The sequence below is a fragment of the Cebidichthys violaceus genome, unplaced genomic scaffold, assembly GCF_023349555.1.
Source record: "Cebidichthys violaceus isolate CVI_PGR_0920_01 unplaced genomic scaffold, fCebVio1.0.p SCAF_25, whole genome shotgun sequence".
NCBI lineage: Eukaryota > Metazoa > Chordata > Actinopteri > Perciformes > Stichaeidae > Cebidichthys > Cebidichthys violaceus.
In genome coordinates, this window is record NW_027176428.1 from 1,140,351 (window position 1) to 1,156,087 (window position 15,737).

At 44.5% G+C, this 15,737-nt stretch overlaps 1 protein-coding gene across 2 annotated transcripts in view; it reads left to right on the forward strand.

Annotated features, from left to right (window-relative positions):
* Window positions 1-15,737, forward strand: part of cdh4 (cadherin 4, type 1, R-cadherin (retinal)) — a 178,819-nt gene that overhangs the window by 126,255 nt on the left and 36,827 nt on the right. For both annotated transcript variants that reach the window (XM_068720325.1, XM_068720326.1), the window contains exons 6-7: window positions 10,930-11,085; window positions 15,114-15,258. In XM_068720325.1, the coding sequence (XP_068576426.1) occupies window positions 10,930-11,085; window positions 15,114-15,258 (301 nt within the window). The remainder of the gene's footprint in view (window positions 1-10,929; window positions 11,086-15,113; window positions 15,259-15,737) is intronic.

Sequence of the window (15,737 nt, forward strand, 5' to 3'; positions counted from 1 at the left end):
CGTCGCTGGTGTGTTTTTACAGGGGTGGATTTAGGGATTTTGGTCTTGCTTTACTTTTCGCCCGTACTGTAACTGGGTATGTTGGTAGGAGAGGTTTTTTTGTCTTCAAGTGAAGAGTAAAAGACAGGTATTACATACAGTAACATGTGGTCAAAGCGAAACTTTCAATTTCGATTTGTTGCTGAATTGTTTCATGAATAACTCTGTGCCTATTTCACCGGTGTTTTCTGACATGTGAGTAGCCGTGACTCGGGTCTGTGACGCAACTATGTCATGGCAGGTGTTGTTGCTCAGGACCCAAAGTGCAGTGTTGAGTGTGAAATTGTTTATGTGAGCGGTTTTTCGAGAAAACTGCCACCAACAACACCACAGGATAAGTATACGGTCCGTTCTGAACAGGCTTGTTGTGAACGTGCACCGCACTAGTGATGTATAATTTAGTCACCACTGAACGGCAAACACAACACTACACTACATGACTGAGCTGAACGCTGTGAACAAAATTATTTCCACTCCCTATTGACAGCAGGTAAAGATTATCATTTAATTAACATAATCATTTCAATACCTCAAAATGACTCCAATAATTCAGTCTGTAATTCCTTATTGCAGAGCTGTTAACACCAATTGATCCAGTAAGAATTAGTTCATACAATCAGTTGCTCATTACATTTCAACTCAGCTTCATTTTCACCCACTCCAACTCCGTCTAGAGTCTATGTCCTCTTGAGTGGTCCGGCAGACGATGATGGCTCAAGACTTATTCGTGTTTTTTTTACTGTTGTGACTGTTCTGTCATTGATTTTTCCCTCTACTTCACATACATCTTTATTTTTTTGCTCTTTTAAGAAGGTCAGTTGGTGAAAATGTCCCTTTAGATGCAAAATTGATGCGCTGGTCTCGAGATCTCAGTCATGGCTGTATAGTGCACTATAAAATTCTTCTTAGTGACTAGGAAATCACATCATTTTAATTGCTCCCTCTGAGGTTAATTTTAAAATGAATCTCATTTATTCATTCACAGAAAAATGTGTTGCTTTACATTTATAAATCGATCAAAATGTGTCTCATTACAGCTGTGGAGAAGTTTAAAGGTTTATTAATTACTAATTCTAACCAAACTGCACCTCCCCTCAGCTCTGCAGAAAAACGTTGTCTTTTAGCTCTTTGTTTTGGTTTCTTGGTTTTCTCTCTTTAACTCTCTTTCAAGCAGCAGACGCCAGCCTTCAGCAAAAAAAAAAAAAAAAACACTTTACCTGCCCAGCACCAAAAAACTGTGAGAGAAAGTTAGGAACTATAGTGAAGACATAATATACACACATAATGTAAGTATTCTATAAAATAGTCCCTTGCGTTTGCTGTTGATGGATGTGCAGGTCAGTGCAGTCCAACATAATGTGAGAATTTTCCCATGAACACAAATCTCCTTCAGCTTAAAAAGAGCACGTATGTGTAATCATTTGTGCACATTGCCTTCTGTTTGCTGGTTTTGTGCCAGCGTCTGAGAGTGCACGGGTGTGTATCTTCGTATCTGTGTGTGTCTCTATGCATTGTCTTGAGCGCGTTTGTCATTCTCTGCATCCCCAGTCGGACAATTAGAAGGTGACAGTCCCATTAGAGCCGGCCCAGTAGTACAAAGGCGGAGTGCTGTTGTGAGTGACACAGAGCTCAGCCTCTCACTAAATAACTGTCAGTCTGCCCTCGTCCCCTCTGACCCCTCTGGCTGCCTCCCTCTGAGCCACTCGAACTCCCCCTCTGGACTCCCATTGGCAGCCTTAGCAGCTCCCTGAGCCAAGCATGGCCCTCCTTTCAAGCCTGGCCTCTAACTGATTGGTTGGACCCCGCTAGCCTTAGGCACGCCAGAAGGCCTTTCAACTGGCCTCAGGGTGCTGCTGATTGGCCAGGCTGTCAGGGCCGCATGTCCCCGATGGGAGCGTGTGGCAGCAGCTTTGGTTGAAGGATGCGATATGACAACGGCGGTAGGTGGAGAGGAAAAGTGCAAGCGCAGCGGAAAGCTCCTCGCTGCCCCCTCCCTCCGTCCATACCTCTACCTATATCTCTATATCTACCGCTTCTTGCTGCTGTCTTTCCCTTTAGTCAGCCTTCCAGCAGTCAACCATGTCTTCACTGTAATTATCTTGTGGGATCTTCTCTGTGCATGGAAGACCTGTGGTTTACCTATCGTTCTAGTATTGGAAAGCCTTGTGTAGAGCAGGAGAATGGTGCTATTTAACGAGTTGCAACTCTCCAGGGGGTCCGCGGTCTGTTTGGGGCGGGTAAGACATGGAACGGCGGCCTTCTTCTATTCCCATCGCAGAATTATGGAATGCGGCTCTCTTTATAAAGGAGACAGAATGGCTGTATTTGCTCTATTCTTCCCCCCTCGGTGGGAATCGGGGGAATTAATGCCATTGTTAATGCAGAGAGACCGCTGGTACATTTCAACAGGATTCTTGCCTTTCGCAGAGCTCATCTAAATTGCCTGGCTAATGCTGTAATTGGGTTTGTGAGGCACTTCTTAACTTCCATTAATATTTGTTCTCCTTCTAATTGCCACTTTCTCCGATCCTACATTTCATTCCTCCGTCTGGTTAATGGTCTGAGGTGGAGGCAGTGACTTGAGAAAGCATCTAATCTATTTTTGAGCAGATACAAAAATGTGAAAACGCCGGGACTTCTTTCTCTGTTCTGGGTAACGACGGATGACATACAGGACGGAACAGGAGGGTATTCAAGTTCAAGAGAGAGACGGCAGAAAAGGTTCGCGGTCAATCTTTTTAGGGGCAAAGTCCAGATAGCTTTGATCCATATGAGATTGTATAAAAAAAAAATTCTTTCATCTAATGTCTTCATATCTGTTTTTTTTATTTTTTTTTAAATGGAGAGCCAAACTCTTTCATTTGAAGGTTATTTATTGGATATGCTGCCGGCATTCAGAATGCTTTCTGGTGTTCATTAAAAGAGATATTTCTTTACGATGCCTCTGCGTCCTCAGATGTTGCCTTCTAAGCTTCCTCCCTCTTTTCACACTCACATAACTGGATTGTCTTTTTCTCTCATGCATCACATTAAAACACCTCCTCTGTGGGGGGAAAAACATCCTCCCCAAAAGGTCTCAGCTTTGTTTCCTTAAATTGTCTTGAGAAAGAGAAAGTCTTACCCTATTATCTTTAAATCCAAACCCACTTCACAGACGAATTGCCTCAGGAAACCTTAGCAACTCAAAGGATTCAATTCAATTGACCGCGTTAGAAAGTGGAGAAGAATGGCGGAATAACAGTGTCAGTACCAGAGCAGACAAACCGTCCTCAAGTGGCGACTTTCGCTCGTTTGTATTGATGGGACTCTCACTGCTTCCCTCCCACTGGGAGCATTGGGAGGAGAGTGAGAGACGAACTGATACGGTGGCACAAACACAGAAAGAATGGCAATAAAAAATAAACATATTGCAGAGCTGCATGGAGCTTGGTTCATTTCCCATTCAGTTTCTGATCCATAATGCACTAGCATGCCTGTGTGCCGAGGCCCAGACGCGGCTGTTCGTTATGAGTATCAGGGATAACTGTGTGCGACGGTGGCTGTCGGTGGCTCTCGCTTGAGATATATTAAACCTGAGCTCTCTGCAGCTCCTCTCTCACACACAGACCTCCAATGTGACTATTTTTAAAACCATCCGCACCATTCCCTTCTCACCACGCCACTAAATGACAGGTTTTACCCCTCTTCATCGCCGCACTCTCTCGCGTTTATTGTATTGTGTACGAGAAAAAGTTTGAAGGCTGGCAAAAAAAAAAACTCAAAAAAAACTTGAGGTCCCACATTTTGTTTCCATTTTGTCAGCCTATCTCTCTTTCTTTCATCTTGTGCTTCATATTTCCTCCTCCTCCTTCTCGTGGGATGTTTGTGTGGATGGCCTATCAGATTATTTGAATTCCTGCGCCCTATCAGCTTTGAAGAGTGACAAGCACACAGCAGGAGGGATCAAAGCAATGCAAAACTGAAATTTAAGAGGAAGTTAAAAAGCATGTAGTTTTGCCATTTCCCTCATGTTCAACAAAGAGAAAACGGATACTGTATAACAGCAGGGAGAGATGAGACATTATCAAACAGCGATTTTCAAGGATGCCTGTGTAGTTTTCTGATGCACTGATGCGTTTGATAATGCCGTTCAACATGGCAGTTCATCCATTTGCGGTGACTCATGTAAGCAGCCATTCCAGCGCTGCCACGAGTGTAAAGGTTTATTGTCAGCTCTGAATATGCTAAACCCAGTGGTGACACTGAAGGCAGACTGCTCAAGATATGAATATCAGTAGTCTCCTGCAGCATGATAGTGTCATTTTTTTCCCTTTTAAACCACTCACTAAGGTGTCAGACCTGCTGTGAATCTGCTATGGAATCATACAAAAAAAGAATGAAAGCATATTTTGTAACCATTAAGGAGCTTGCTAGCGATTCTCCAGGTCGACAGGCAGCAGTGTATAAAGGAGCAGTAAAGCAAATAGAAATTAGACGTATGAGCTTGCGGCGGAAATTACGAGAAATTCACACTACTTGAAGGAAATCTGTGTCATTTGAAGGGAGAAGAGTAGGAGCACGAGAGAGCAAATTAGATTTGATTATCTTTAAAACCCCTGTTAAAAAATGTCTGGAATCTTCTGATTGTGTGCTGCTTACACTAGATCCACATGATGGACCAGCCATCATCGACAGAATACCTCAATCTAATCCTGAATTTTGCCTCATTATTTCTATTTTTGGACAATAGAAAGTCAGAATAATCTTCTTCGTCCCTATTTTATAACCGTTTTGTTTTGTCTAACGTGCTCTTGTGCCAACGTAAACAGGAGGGTTCAGAGTGGGAGACAGAGTCTAAAAGCAGAGCAGGCTTGTGAGTAAATTCGGCATCCAGTCAATAAGTCGTCTCTATTGAAGGCATCCAGATATTTGGCAGGCGTTGTCTTAATTATGGTTGACAGCTATGACGGCTAAAGCGTGACAGAGAGGCCTCCAGAAAGGCTCAGTCGTAGTCTGTGCCCTGAGTGTTTGGCATCACTTCCTCCCACAATGCACCTCAGCATGGAAATGCCGTTAATTTAGCTTTACTGCATATTAACCATCCCTCAAACTTACATACTTACATTCCAAACTGCTGTGTAGTAGGCGTTTTTCTATGTTTGTCTAGTGGCGCCACCCGGTAATATAAATAGCTGACTTTATGCCACTTGCCTCACTCTATTTACTTTATACACATATAACATTATTGCACATGTCAAACGTATCGCTATTGGGTTAGGATTGAGAACACAATTATTAAAGCACAATTTAATACAACAATAAGTTTAAGTGTATCTCCAAGATAGAAAGAAATAAAGAAAAGAAAAAAATCAAATCAAGGTTAATCAAATCATCCCAACATATTTTTAGTCAAGTAAATTTTATATATATTGCCCATTATCTTTACAATCTGTACAGCATACGACATTCCCCTTTAAGGGGGAAGGAAAATGGAAGAAACCTCAGGAAGAGCAACTGCAGAGGGATCTCTCTCCCTGGACGCACAGACATGCAGTAGATATTGTGTGTACAGAATAGACCAACATTTTAAAATCACAGTAGGCAATCAACAAAATGATGCGTAGTGAACATATAGATTGATCGAAAAGCGCCAAACAGCTATAGAGCCTGAGCCGCACGTCCTCCTCAACACCATGTAACTCGGGAAGAGGACAGGCTACAACACTGAAGCACAACATTCACAGAGATGGGAGAATGAAGCAAACACACAGAGGGAGAGAGACAAGACGAGAGTCTGAATCTCCTGAAGGATAGAGAGTACATTTAAACCATCACCCAATTTCTCACAGATACACTATATAAAGGATTTTATTTTTCAACCTGGTTCTTTTTTTTTTTTTTTGTCCTAATTGTTTCTATTCTTTCTACGGGTCATGCTAAAGTTGCACTCGTCACCTCCATTAAAGCAATTTTCTTTTTTAAAACATGGTAAATGGACTGCATTTATATAGACCCCTTCTACCTCCCCAGACAAAGCGCTTTACAATTTACCTGTCATTCACCCACACATTCACACACCGAAGGACGGCCTCCTGAGCTACATCGACTGGGGCAAGCAGTGCGAGCCTCCTAAAGCTTTAAACTTCCAGTTTACATTGCCGCTAAAACCTTTTCCATCTGTCGCACTAAGGTGCTACACAAGCTGCAGACAGAGCAACCGTTTATATTCAGGGATTTGACCAAAGCAGGTTAGAATAACAGGAACGGGTTGAACTGGCTGTTGCTTCTTCCGCAGTCCTAAAACTCAGACATTAAGAGAATAATTCAACTGCTTCTATTTAACGTGCATGTGTGACATTTACAGGTCTTTAACCTACAGTGGAGCACACTCCCCCCCCCCCCCCCCCTCCCCCCATGAGCATTTGATCAATTGAAAAAAAGAGGCAACAACATGCAGCATTGTCCTCTTGATGATAGAGTAGCTGACCGTAAATTCATAGTGTGTTGGATAGATCTGTAGTATTGAATGACCCCGTGGTATCCTGGTGTGGCTCTTGTGAGCCTGTGTAACCTGTGGGGGGTGTTTGATGTGCCCTAAAGGCAGAGTGAGGAGGCTGAGCCCATAAAGAGCTATAAAAATAAAGAGAGAGAGAGAGAGAGATGTGTGTGAAGCCAAAGGACTACAACACAGACCTGAACCATTAAGCGCAGACGAGACATAAAAGAGGCTATCAAAGAGTGTAAACTACAGATTCCCATTATTGTGTGACATTAGCCCATAGCACACAGTAACCCTTAATGATCCCATGGGTGCCCGCAGCACACTGTCCTTTAATGACTTGCTGGTTGAATGAATGTTGCTTCCTGGAAGCCAAATACTGCCAGGGAAAAAGAGCACTACAGCTCCACGTGCGCTCGTCCTTGGCAGAGCAGAACGCTGGTTTTGTTCGTTGCGCGGTTTCGCTAGAAATATGTCCGACATGGATTGAAGGGATGAAAGGCAGAGTACCATCAAACAAACAAGCAAATTAGTCCCTGTTTATGTAGGCATCAAACTATTTATGCCGATAGGGTGATCATACAGGGTTGGATCAATTAAAGGAGATATGGACAGACTGAAACTTCACACTGCGCTAATTAGGCAGCCAGCCACTTTGCTCAATACATGGAAATGTATTCCTTTACATTCCTTTCCCTCTGTCTGTTTGCGTGCCTCGCATCACCCCGAGGAGTTTAACAGAACACTAATTCCCCATCTAATTTCCCCCCCCCAACTCCTCGTTGCTTTCGCTCCCCGTGTCTCTCTGCCTCCATCCCCCTCCGTCTTTCTTCTCACGCTGATAGCTTGTCCCACAGGATCCCAGTGGTTGTCAGTAATCAAGGAAATCACTCTCAAAGAGTTACAAATAGGTCACTTATCTGATGTCTGGTCTGATCTGACAGAGACAGACAGCCAGTTAGTTCCTTGCATCTGCTATTTTTTTGCATGATTAGTAGCCATTCTATCTGCCAAGAGGTACTGAAGTGAAAGAATGAAGGATAGCGATAGATAGATAGAGAGGGATGGAGAGGAGGATAGTAATCCCAGCTTTCATCATTAGCATTCCATTCAAATGTCTCAATTGAGCAGTTGTCACTCATGGGATTCCCAGGACTCCGAGAAGCCGTGTTTCTTCATTTATTCAATTTATTGATATAAAGACTCTTCATTAAGAGACACCGGCAAATGTGACATCTGGTCTCGGGTGGCCTTGATGTGGAATTTTAAAGCAGGCTTGGAAAGGCGGAGGCCGCATGACGTGTAAGAGCTCCTTTTGTCTCCTCTTGGGGCTATTCCACCAGTGTGGCAGCAACACGCGGTCTGCTTTGAAGCTCCAGCGAAGAGACAGATCGCACGCGAACACTCAGACACTCACACCACCAGACACGCAAACCGCGCGCGCACACGTCCGGAAGCAGAAGCGCAGAGCCGTGGCAGGTGAAAACTTCACATGTTCGTTTCCCACATGACGGCCTTGTTAATTATTGAACCGAGCTGGTCCTTTTGATCCTCGCTTTGGTGTGCTCACAGAGAATCTCTTACCTGTCAAACACTTCACATCACACACATACATGACTACAAGCTGCCTCTTATGCACCCGAGAAATACTTTCAGAAATAGATGCAGGGCAGTGTTTTTTTTTTTTTTTTTTTCATTGCAGTGTTTTTTTTGCATGTTCCCACAACTCGACCAGATCTGGCCTTAACAAGTTTGTCTACTTCACAGATAACACCGAGAATTTCTCAGGCATGTTCTCGTTACTGGAACGCATAATCCGTCTGTTCTGCACCGCGTTATGACACTGATGAGGGTGAATGATCAAATTAAGTTATTATCGATGCGTCATTTCATCTCGCTTTGATTGGCAGAGGGTGGGCGTCGTGAATAATAAATGTAATCAGTCTTACAGTATTATTGTCATGCTACAGTGATTACATGTACGCCAAGTAGAATAGGCTGAGTGCACAGATTGATAGGAGTAATAGTACGCTGTACATTACACCTGAACCTGCAGGGTCCACGTATGGATCCTGTGTGAAGCGAGCTCAGGAAATGAAAATTGCGGGTGTGAAAGCTCGCATCAGAGTGCTACACCGTGGGTGTGGGAGGACCACGGTGGAAATTAAGAGACAGGGTTTCATGTTCAAACAGAGAGATGTTTTATGCAGAAGCCTCCGTCACTGCTGAACGGATGAAGTAATTTCATTTTCATGCATGATCTGCAGCCCCACAGACCGGGCAAATTGCAGAGGAGGAGAAGAGAAAGATCGAGAGAGAAAAAGAGCCAAGTCTTCCTTTTCTCACCATTTGACTCTGGGATTATTACCTCTGATTTGTAATTTGAAACCATAGTGATGGTTCACTCCCAATAAAAAAAGGAGTCAATCTGAGTTGGGAGGGAAGATGATATGAAGATAAAGCACCTAGAGATAGATTAAACTGTCCAGGCTCCTTAAATCCATAAAATCAATCCATATTACTTGATTTATAGAGTCATTGGCCACTGTAATTTGATTAAATGATTCTATGCTAAACGTGAACACAGTAATCACAATACAGCTTTGTATACTGAGTCGTACTGTAGTTTGTTTTAGATGATGATTCAACTTACAAAAGGCCCCCAAAGCACTTAAAAAATATGCAACTCAGCTGTATACTACTTCCTGTGTACTTCAGAGAAAAGCATTGTTGTACTACACTACCATGCATAGAAATGTTACTGGTTACGTCACAGATTAAGATTTTACTCACAAATTATAACAATTTAAATATGATTAAATATTATTCATTAAACTTAAACATAAAATTCAGAGCATATCTATGATTCACTCAATGTTGGCCGGGATTGCGTCCACACACAGGTCTCATCATGGCGGCGGCTGAGCAAGCTGCTTGCAGCTAACGGTGCTAACAGCACGAACAGTGCTTGCCCCGAGCATATTGAAGATATTGAAGGTGTCGCAGGTTCAAATTGCACCAACTTCAACACTGCACTTCCTTGGGTCCCCAGCAATACACACACCACGGTTGAAGTAGATCGGATGAGTGGTTCTAGAGATATGCAAAGGACACACAGACAGAGAGATTCCTTGATATTCATTAGATAATGCTGCTACAGCGCCACCTATTGACACCAGATTTCCCATGGTCACTCACAGACGTCATATATACACATGACATTTTTGGTAATATAAGCCTTGCCCACATAAAGCATTTGAGCAAACTGTATAGAACTTTAAAACTCCATCCATCCAAGTCCAGAGATGTTCTGGACCAATTTGGTGACAGTGCTCAATATGCTGATCATTAAAAAAAAAAAAAATGGACACAATTCAAAAATCTTTCTTGAACCAAATGGGCGTGGCTCATATGGATAGATTTGTCTGAATACAAAGAAAAAAGGGATTTTAGGTTTTGAAGTTCTAACGTTATTATAGCATCACCATCTGGCCAAATTACACCCAGTTCAATGTTCTTAGGTCCCCAGCAATACACCCGCCTGGTGTGAAGTAGATCGGTCCTTGAGATATGCGAAGAACATACACATACACACACACACACACACACACACACACACACACACACACACACACACACACACACAGACAGACAGACGTACAGACATTCTTTGCTTTATAGTTAGATGTCACATTAACGTTGCTGCATTGTGTTGTGAGATAGTTGAATCCTTGGAGCCCATTGGAAATCAATGCCACAGAAATGCTTCAATCCCATCTCCTTTTGTCTTCTTTTGAGTCAGGGCGGTGCTGAGCAAAAGTATTGATATTTCTATTGCAGTGGCAGTGGAGGCATTCACACTGAAACTTGTTCAAAGTAAAATATATCAGTCTTTAAATGTCACATTTTGATTTGTGTGAGAAATAACAACTGAGGTGTTGAAGGTGAACCAGGCATATTGAGATTTTAAGCACCAGTCAGACGTGGTTGAGAATAACGGGCAGTTAGCCTCAAAAATACCAGCATAGCTGGTAGTAAGGTCCTTTTACACTTGCTCAAGGTCTGCCGAGACGCCGCCATGAAGATAAAGAAAACCAAAATCTCAACAGGTCAGACAAAATCATCTGAACGTGGCTCTCATTCCCTCACTGCACGTTGTTCAATTTTCAGTTTTTAGCTTCAGGCTGTAGGTTCAAAGCGTGAGCTCAAAAAGAAAGATGGCAGTGGAAATGTTTTCATCTGTGTTTCTATCAAACGCCCCGTGTCCTCTCACGCTTCTCTCAAACTTTATTTCACAATGCGTTTTTTTGACAGCTCATGTCTCTATGCTCTGATCGTGTTGTGCTTTCTGTTGCAAGTGCAGGAAGAAAGCCAGGGCAGTGTTAAACTTGTTTCTCTGGTTCTGTTCTCAGATCCGCTCAGATCAGGACAAGGCTGCTGGCATCCGCTACAGCATCACGGGAGCCGGCGCCGATCAGCCCCCGAGTGGGATCTACAACATAGACCCCATCAGCGGCAACATGTTTGTCACACAGCCCCTGGACCGAGAGGAGAGAGCCTCCTTCCATGTAAGGACAAAACCAGTCCGTCTTGTCTGTTTCTGTATAACCCCCCCCCCCCCCCCGTCTCATTATCTCCTAATCATCCCTGTGGAAATGAGCCTCGCCTGTCATCTTCCCCATCTGCCTTTCATTCTAACCCTAACGTTACCTGCCGAAACAAAAGCACAAGTTGGAGCGCATTCAGAAAGAAAGTGTACAGTACCTCCACACCAGCATCTCAAGGTTCTGATTGATGCCGAAGCCAACAATGAAAGGACGAATGGCTCGACAAAACACTCAGCCACTTCAGCTGGCATTTATATCGAGGTTTAACCGCACAGAGGAGCGCGGCGTGGATTGAACAGAGGGAAGAGAGACAGAACCAAGGTGGAGTGAAAACTGTTGTCTTTGTTCTCACCATCAGAGCTAATGAGCAGGTGCAGCGTCTAGTGTGAACGGACATGTCTGGAATGCTGATTTGATACACGATGTGTGTTTTTACCATCGACAGGGTCGGGTCTCTCGCTTCCCCAGTTCTTCTTACTTTCTGTGTGTGTGTGTGTGTGTGTGTGTGTGTGTGTGTGTGTGTGTGTGTGTGTGTGTGTGTGTGTCCCACTTTCCCATCTTGTACTGTACTGCTGTACCCCCCCCCTCCCATATGTTGTCCCACACTCACCTTGTGCACTTTACAGCTGTGCCGTTCAAAGGTGAAGGCTAACAGCTGTACAGTTAGCGCTGCATATGGCCCATATGATTCCCCGCCACACACACTTGCACACACAGGAGGCTGGAGGTTGGAGTTCATTCCTGGCCCCCTTTGGAACCTCGGGGTTAAACAGCTTTATGAATCTGTGAATTAAATATGCAGACCACATGAGACTTGTGTTAACGCTATAGGCCATTGGTTTACATACACACATTACAGGCTTCAGTTTATATCCAACATCCCCGGCTCGAGGTGAGCGCTGGTGTCAGACTCCCGACACCCGCGTGCCTGACAGCATGATAGATGGCTGCGCTGCTGATAGAGCTAATTCAAAAGCATGCTGCCATCTCAGAGGAAGAATAGAATAAAGGAGAGTGGATCTCTGTCAGCGCACACATTATAAACACCAATGCACACACGCCTCAACAAACACTACGCTCTAGATGATTGCCTTCTTGATTGGTTTGTCACATACTTTTGTGTACGTGTATGTGTGTGTGTGTGTGTGTGTGCTCCATTTAGTTTTAGATGAGCCTCTTGTTATCTTGCTTGCTGCGTTCAGGACTCTGGACACCGCTGCGCTTGTGTTTGTTGTCTCTCCATTCCTGCTCTTACACTCGACCAGCAAATTGGGATCAATAAAGCAGCCAGGTTATTGGTCCCTGGGAAAGGACAGCCGCTCAGTAAACAGTTCTTATTTGACACTGCCTGTAGTGAAAACAGCATGTTAGGTTGAGGGCACTTCAAGTTGAATGCGGCTCCTGTTTAGACTCCCGTGGACCCGTGCTGCCTGCGATGCGATGTATGATTTAGTGTAGGAGAATGTAGCCAGAGTTCGACCCAGAGGAAATTTAGTCCAGCGCTTACTTCCTTTGAACTAGACAGGAAGTCCCCAGCACTGCCGCACTCTCACTGGCCAAACTTTGCTTGTCAGTTTTGGGTTCAAGTGAAAAGAGAGACGAGGCTGCTGTTTCTGACAGACCGGCAGCAGAGGGGAAGTGATCTGCGAGGTGAGGAGAGCGGAGGTTAGCCTCAGCCTCAGTTTTGTCAGACGGACCTACTGTGAGTCACAATTGAGCAAATATGAGAATGTTTATTTATTTTTTTAGGGTCGCATGAATGTGTGTACTTCAGTGTACAGTGAGTCTTTGTATGTGCGTTTTAAACGGATTACAATCAGTGGTTTATGCTGTACAGGTTGTAAAGCCTCTTGAGGTAAATTTGTGAATAATTATGTTATTGATTATTTCTTGATTATTAAAATGTCACAATTATTTGGTTGCTGACGGGGCTTTTTTTATAAGACAAACCCCTCACTTTTGTTAGCTGCCATGTTAATATTGTGCCTGTGTCTGAGGAGAACTTGCACATTTAATTACCTGGTTTAAACGGAAAATTGATTTCCAATTTTAAACTTCGTCCTAAACCAATTTGAATTAATTGATCAAATCGATTTATCACGCAGCTCATGGGTTAATGGGACCGCCGGGCCAAATACAAACTGTATTTCTCCTCTGTGGTCGGTCCAGTCATACTAAAGCTCACCCTGCAGAATACTGATGTCAGTACACACACACACAGATACACTTACAGTCTGCGAGACGCACACACTCCTCCAGGCCCCAAGATCACATTTCCAATTCCTCCATCGAGCACACAAACACAGGAACATATAAACAGACTCTGGCGCTCACACACGCGATTATAGAGATTTAGAGACACACATGGGCAGGGATGCACACACATATCTACAGGCAGAAAGGCCTAAATGTACACGCACAACAAACACGTTTTACCACAGACAAAAAGGCACAATCATTATCACACATTCACACCCACACGCGCTGAAGCAGTCACACATATCCCAGTCACACATCCCTCAGCATGCAGTGTCCACAGCTGAGAAAACAGATTGGGCTTGTTTGTTTGTTGGGTCTCCTCTCCATCTTTGTTTGCTATGCTCCGGCCAATGGAACACTAGCATCTTGAGCACCATTAAGTGGCTAAAGAGGGGCTCTTTTGATTGGCTGCGTGTTTGTGTGTGTGTGTGTGTCCCACCAGCGTGTATCCGTTCGCTTTTGTCAACGTCCGCGTCTGAATTGGTGTTTGAAGGCGCGCGCGAATGCTCAAGCGGCCGCATGTTCGGTGATGTTTCGAAACATCTCTGACAGGCAGGCAGGCACAAAGCCGACATGATTAGCTGTGTTGCGGCGAAGCGCAGGTGCCGCCACTCCATCTTTCATGTCGCCCCACAATACATCACTTCCTGTAAATAGGCTGGCTGGCAGGCGGATCCTCCTCAACTGTTGTTGACAAAATATTTTGCTGCCAGTGTGTCAGCTTTAGCCAGAATGAGAGCCCCTCTCCTCTCACCAAGCCAAGCTGTGATTGAATAGCATTTCGGCAGAGGATATGTATTCCTAGGCAATTGGATGAGGGTAATGTAAGTCACAGTGAACTGTGCCGGTTTGGTTCCAGGGCTATTACAAAGCTCCGCGTTATGTTAGATATCATTAGCGGGGATTGGTGGGGAGTGGAGGGTGTGTAACAGCAGCGGTGGAGATTAAGACATCCCAGTGTCGATGATGATTGCTTTTGTCAGTCCTCCCTGTTCAAGCCCCCCCCCTCCCACTGCCTCTTTGTGCTTTCATCTCTCATTTACTTGCACAAGGCTCAGTCACTCTCCTCCTCTCCTTCCCATCTCATTCAGCCTTTTCTTTTCTTTCCCTTCGACGCGCCTCTCCTTCGTTCTCTTCCTCTTTGCTCTCACGCCTCTCACACACCGCGACTTGTCGAGGAACAGCTCATCAGTCGGAGACATCCATCCAAAAGGCTGGCTTTGTCGGAAAAAAAACAAACGCGAGACAAAAAGAAGCCACAGCTTGAGCAGAAACACATCTCTGATATTTTCTTAGGCCTCTGGCTGCGCTAACAACAAAATAGGTGTTGTTTGTGTGGCTGGAACATTTCACGACTTTGTCCCTTTCCGTGTTGTTGTGGTCCGTGCCAAGATACCAACAGGACACTCATGCCCCGTTGGCAAACAAGAAACGGACCGTTTGCCAATTAGATGAAGTTGCCAATTAATAAAGTCAAAGTGTGTGTGTGTGTGTGCGTGTGTGTGTCTGTGTGTGTGTGTGTGTGTGTGTGTGTGTGTGTGTGTGTGTGTGTGTGTATGTGTGCCGAGTTTGTTCCAGACCAGACATTCTGCACACGCTCATATCAATCAAGCCAGCGGCCTGTTGTCAGCTGAGCTACATTTGGAATATTTATTCACGCTCATGTTCAGCATTGAATGCTAATAACGCCATCTTTCTTTGTGTGCGTTGCTGTTTCCCTCTGTTGGCAGCTGCGAGCCCATGCAGTGGACATGAATGGCAACCAAGTGGAGAATCCAATCGATCTGTACATCTATGTGATCGACATGAACGACAACAGACCGGAGTTTCAGAACCAGGTGTACAACGGCTCCGTGGCTGAAGGGTCCAAACCAGGTAAGAGTTTAGAATACAGCGATCTGAAAAATGAAGTTTTGTTTTGTGGATTCACCGCTTTGTTCTCACTAATGCAGCTCCCTCTCTTCATTCATTCTCCATCCCCTCCCTCTCTCTCTCTCTTTCTCTCTCCCTCTATCTCCCTCTTCTTCCTCCCTCCCTCTTTGTCTCTTCCTCTCTCTTTCTCTCTTCCTCTCTCCCTCTCTTTCGCTGTCTCTCTCTCTCTCCCTGTCTCTTTCTCTCTCCCCCACTCTCTTTTTCTCCCTCCCTCTCTCTCTATCACTCTCTCTTCCCCCCTCTCTCTCTCCGTCTCTTTCTTTCTCTCTCTTTTCTCTCTCTCTTTCTCTGTCCCTCCCCCTTTCTTCCTCCCTCCCTCTATGTCTCTCCCTCCCGCTCTCTCACTCTCTCCCTCCGTCTTTCTCCCTCTTTTCCTATCGTTCTCTCCCTCCCTCCATCTTTCTCCCTCTCTCTCCCTCTCT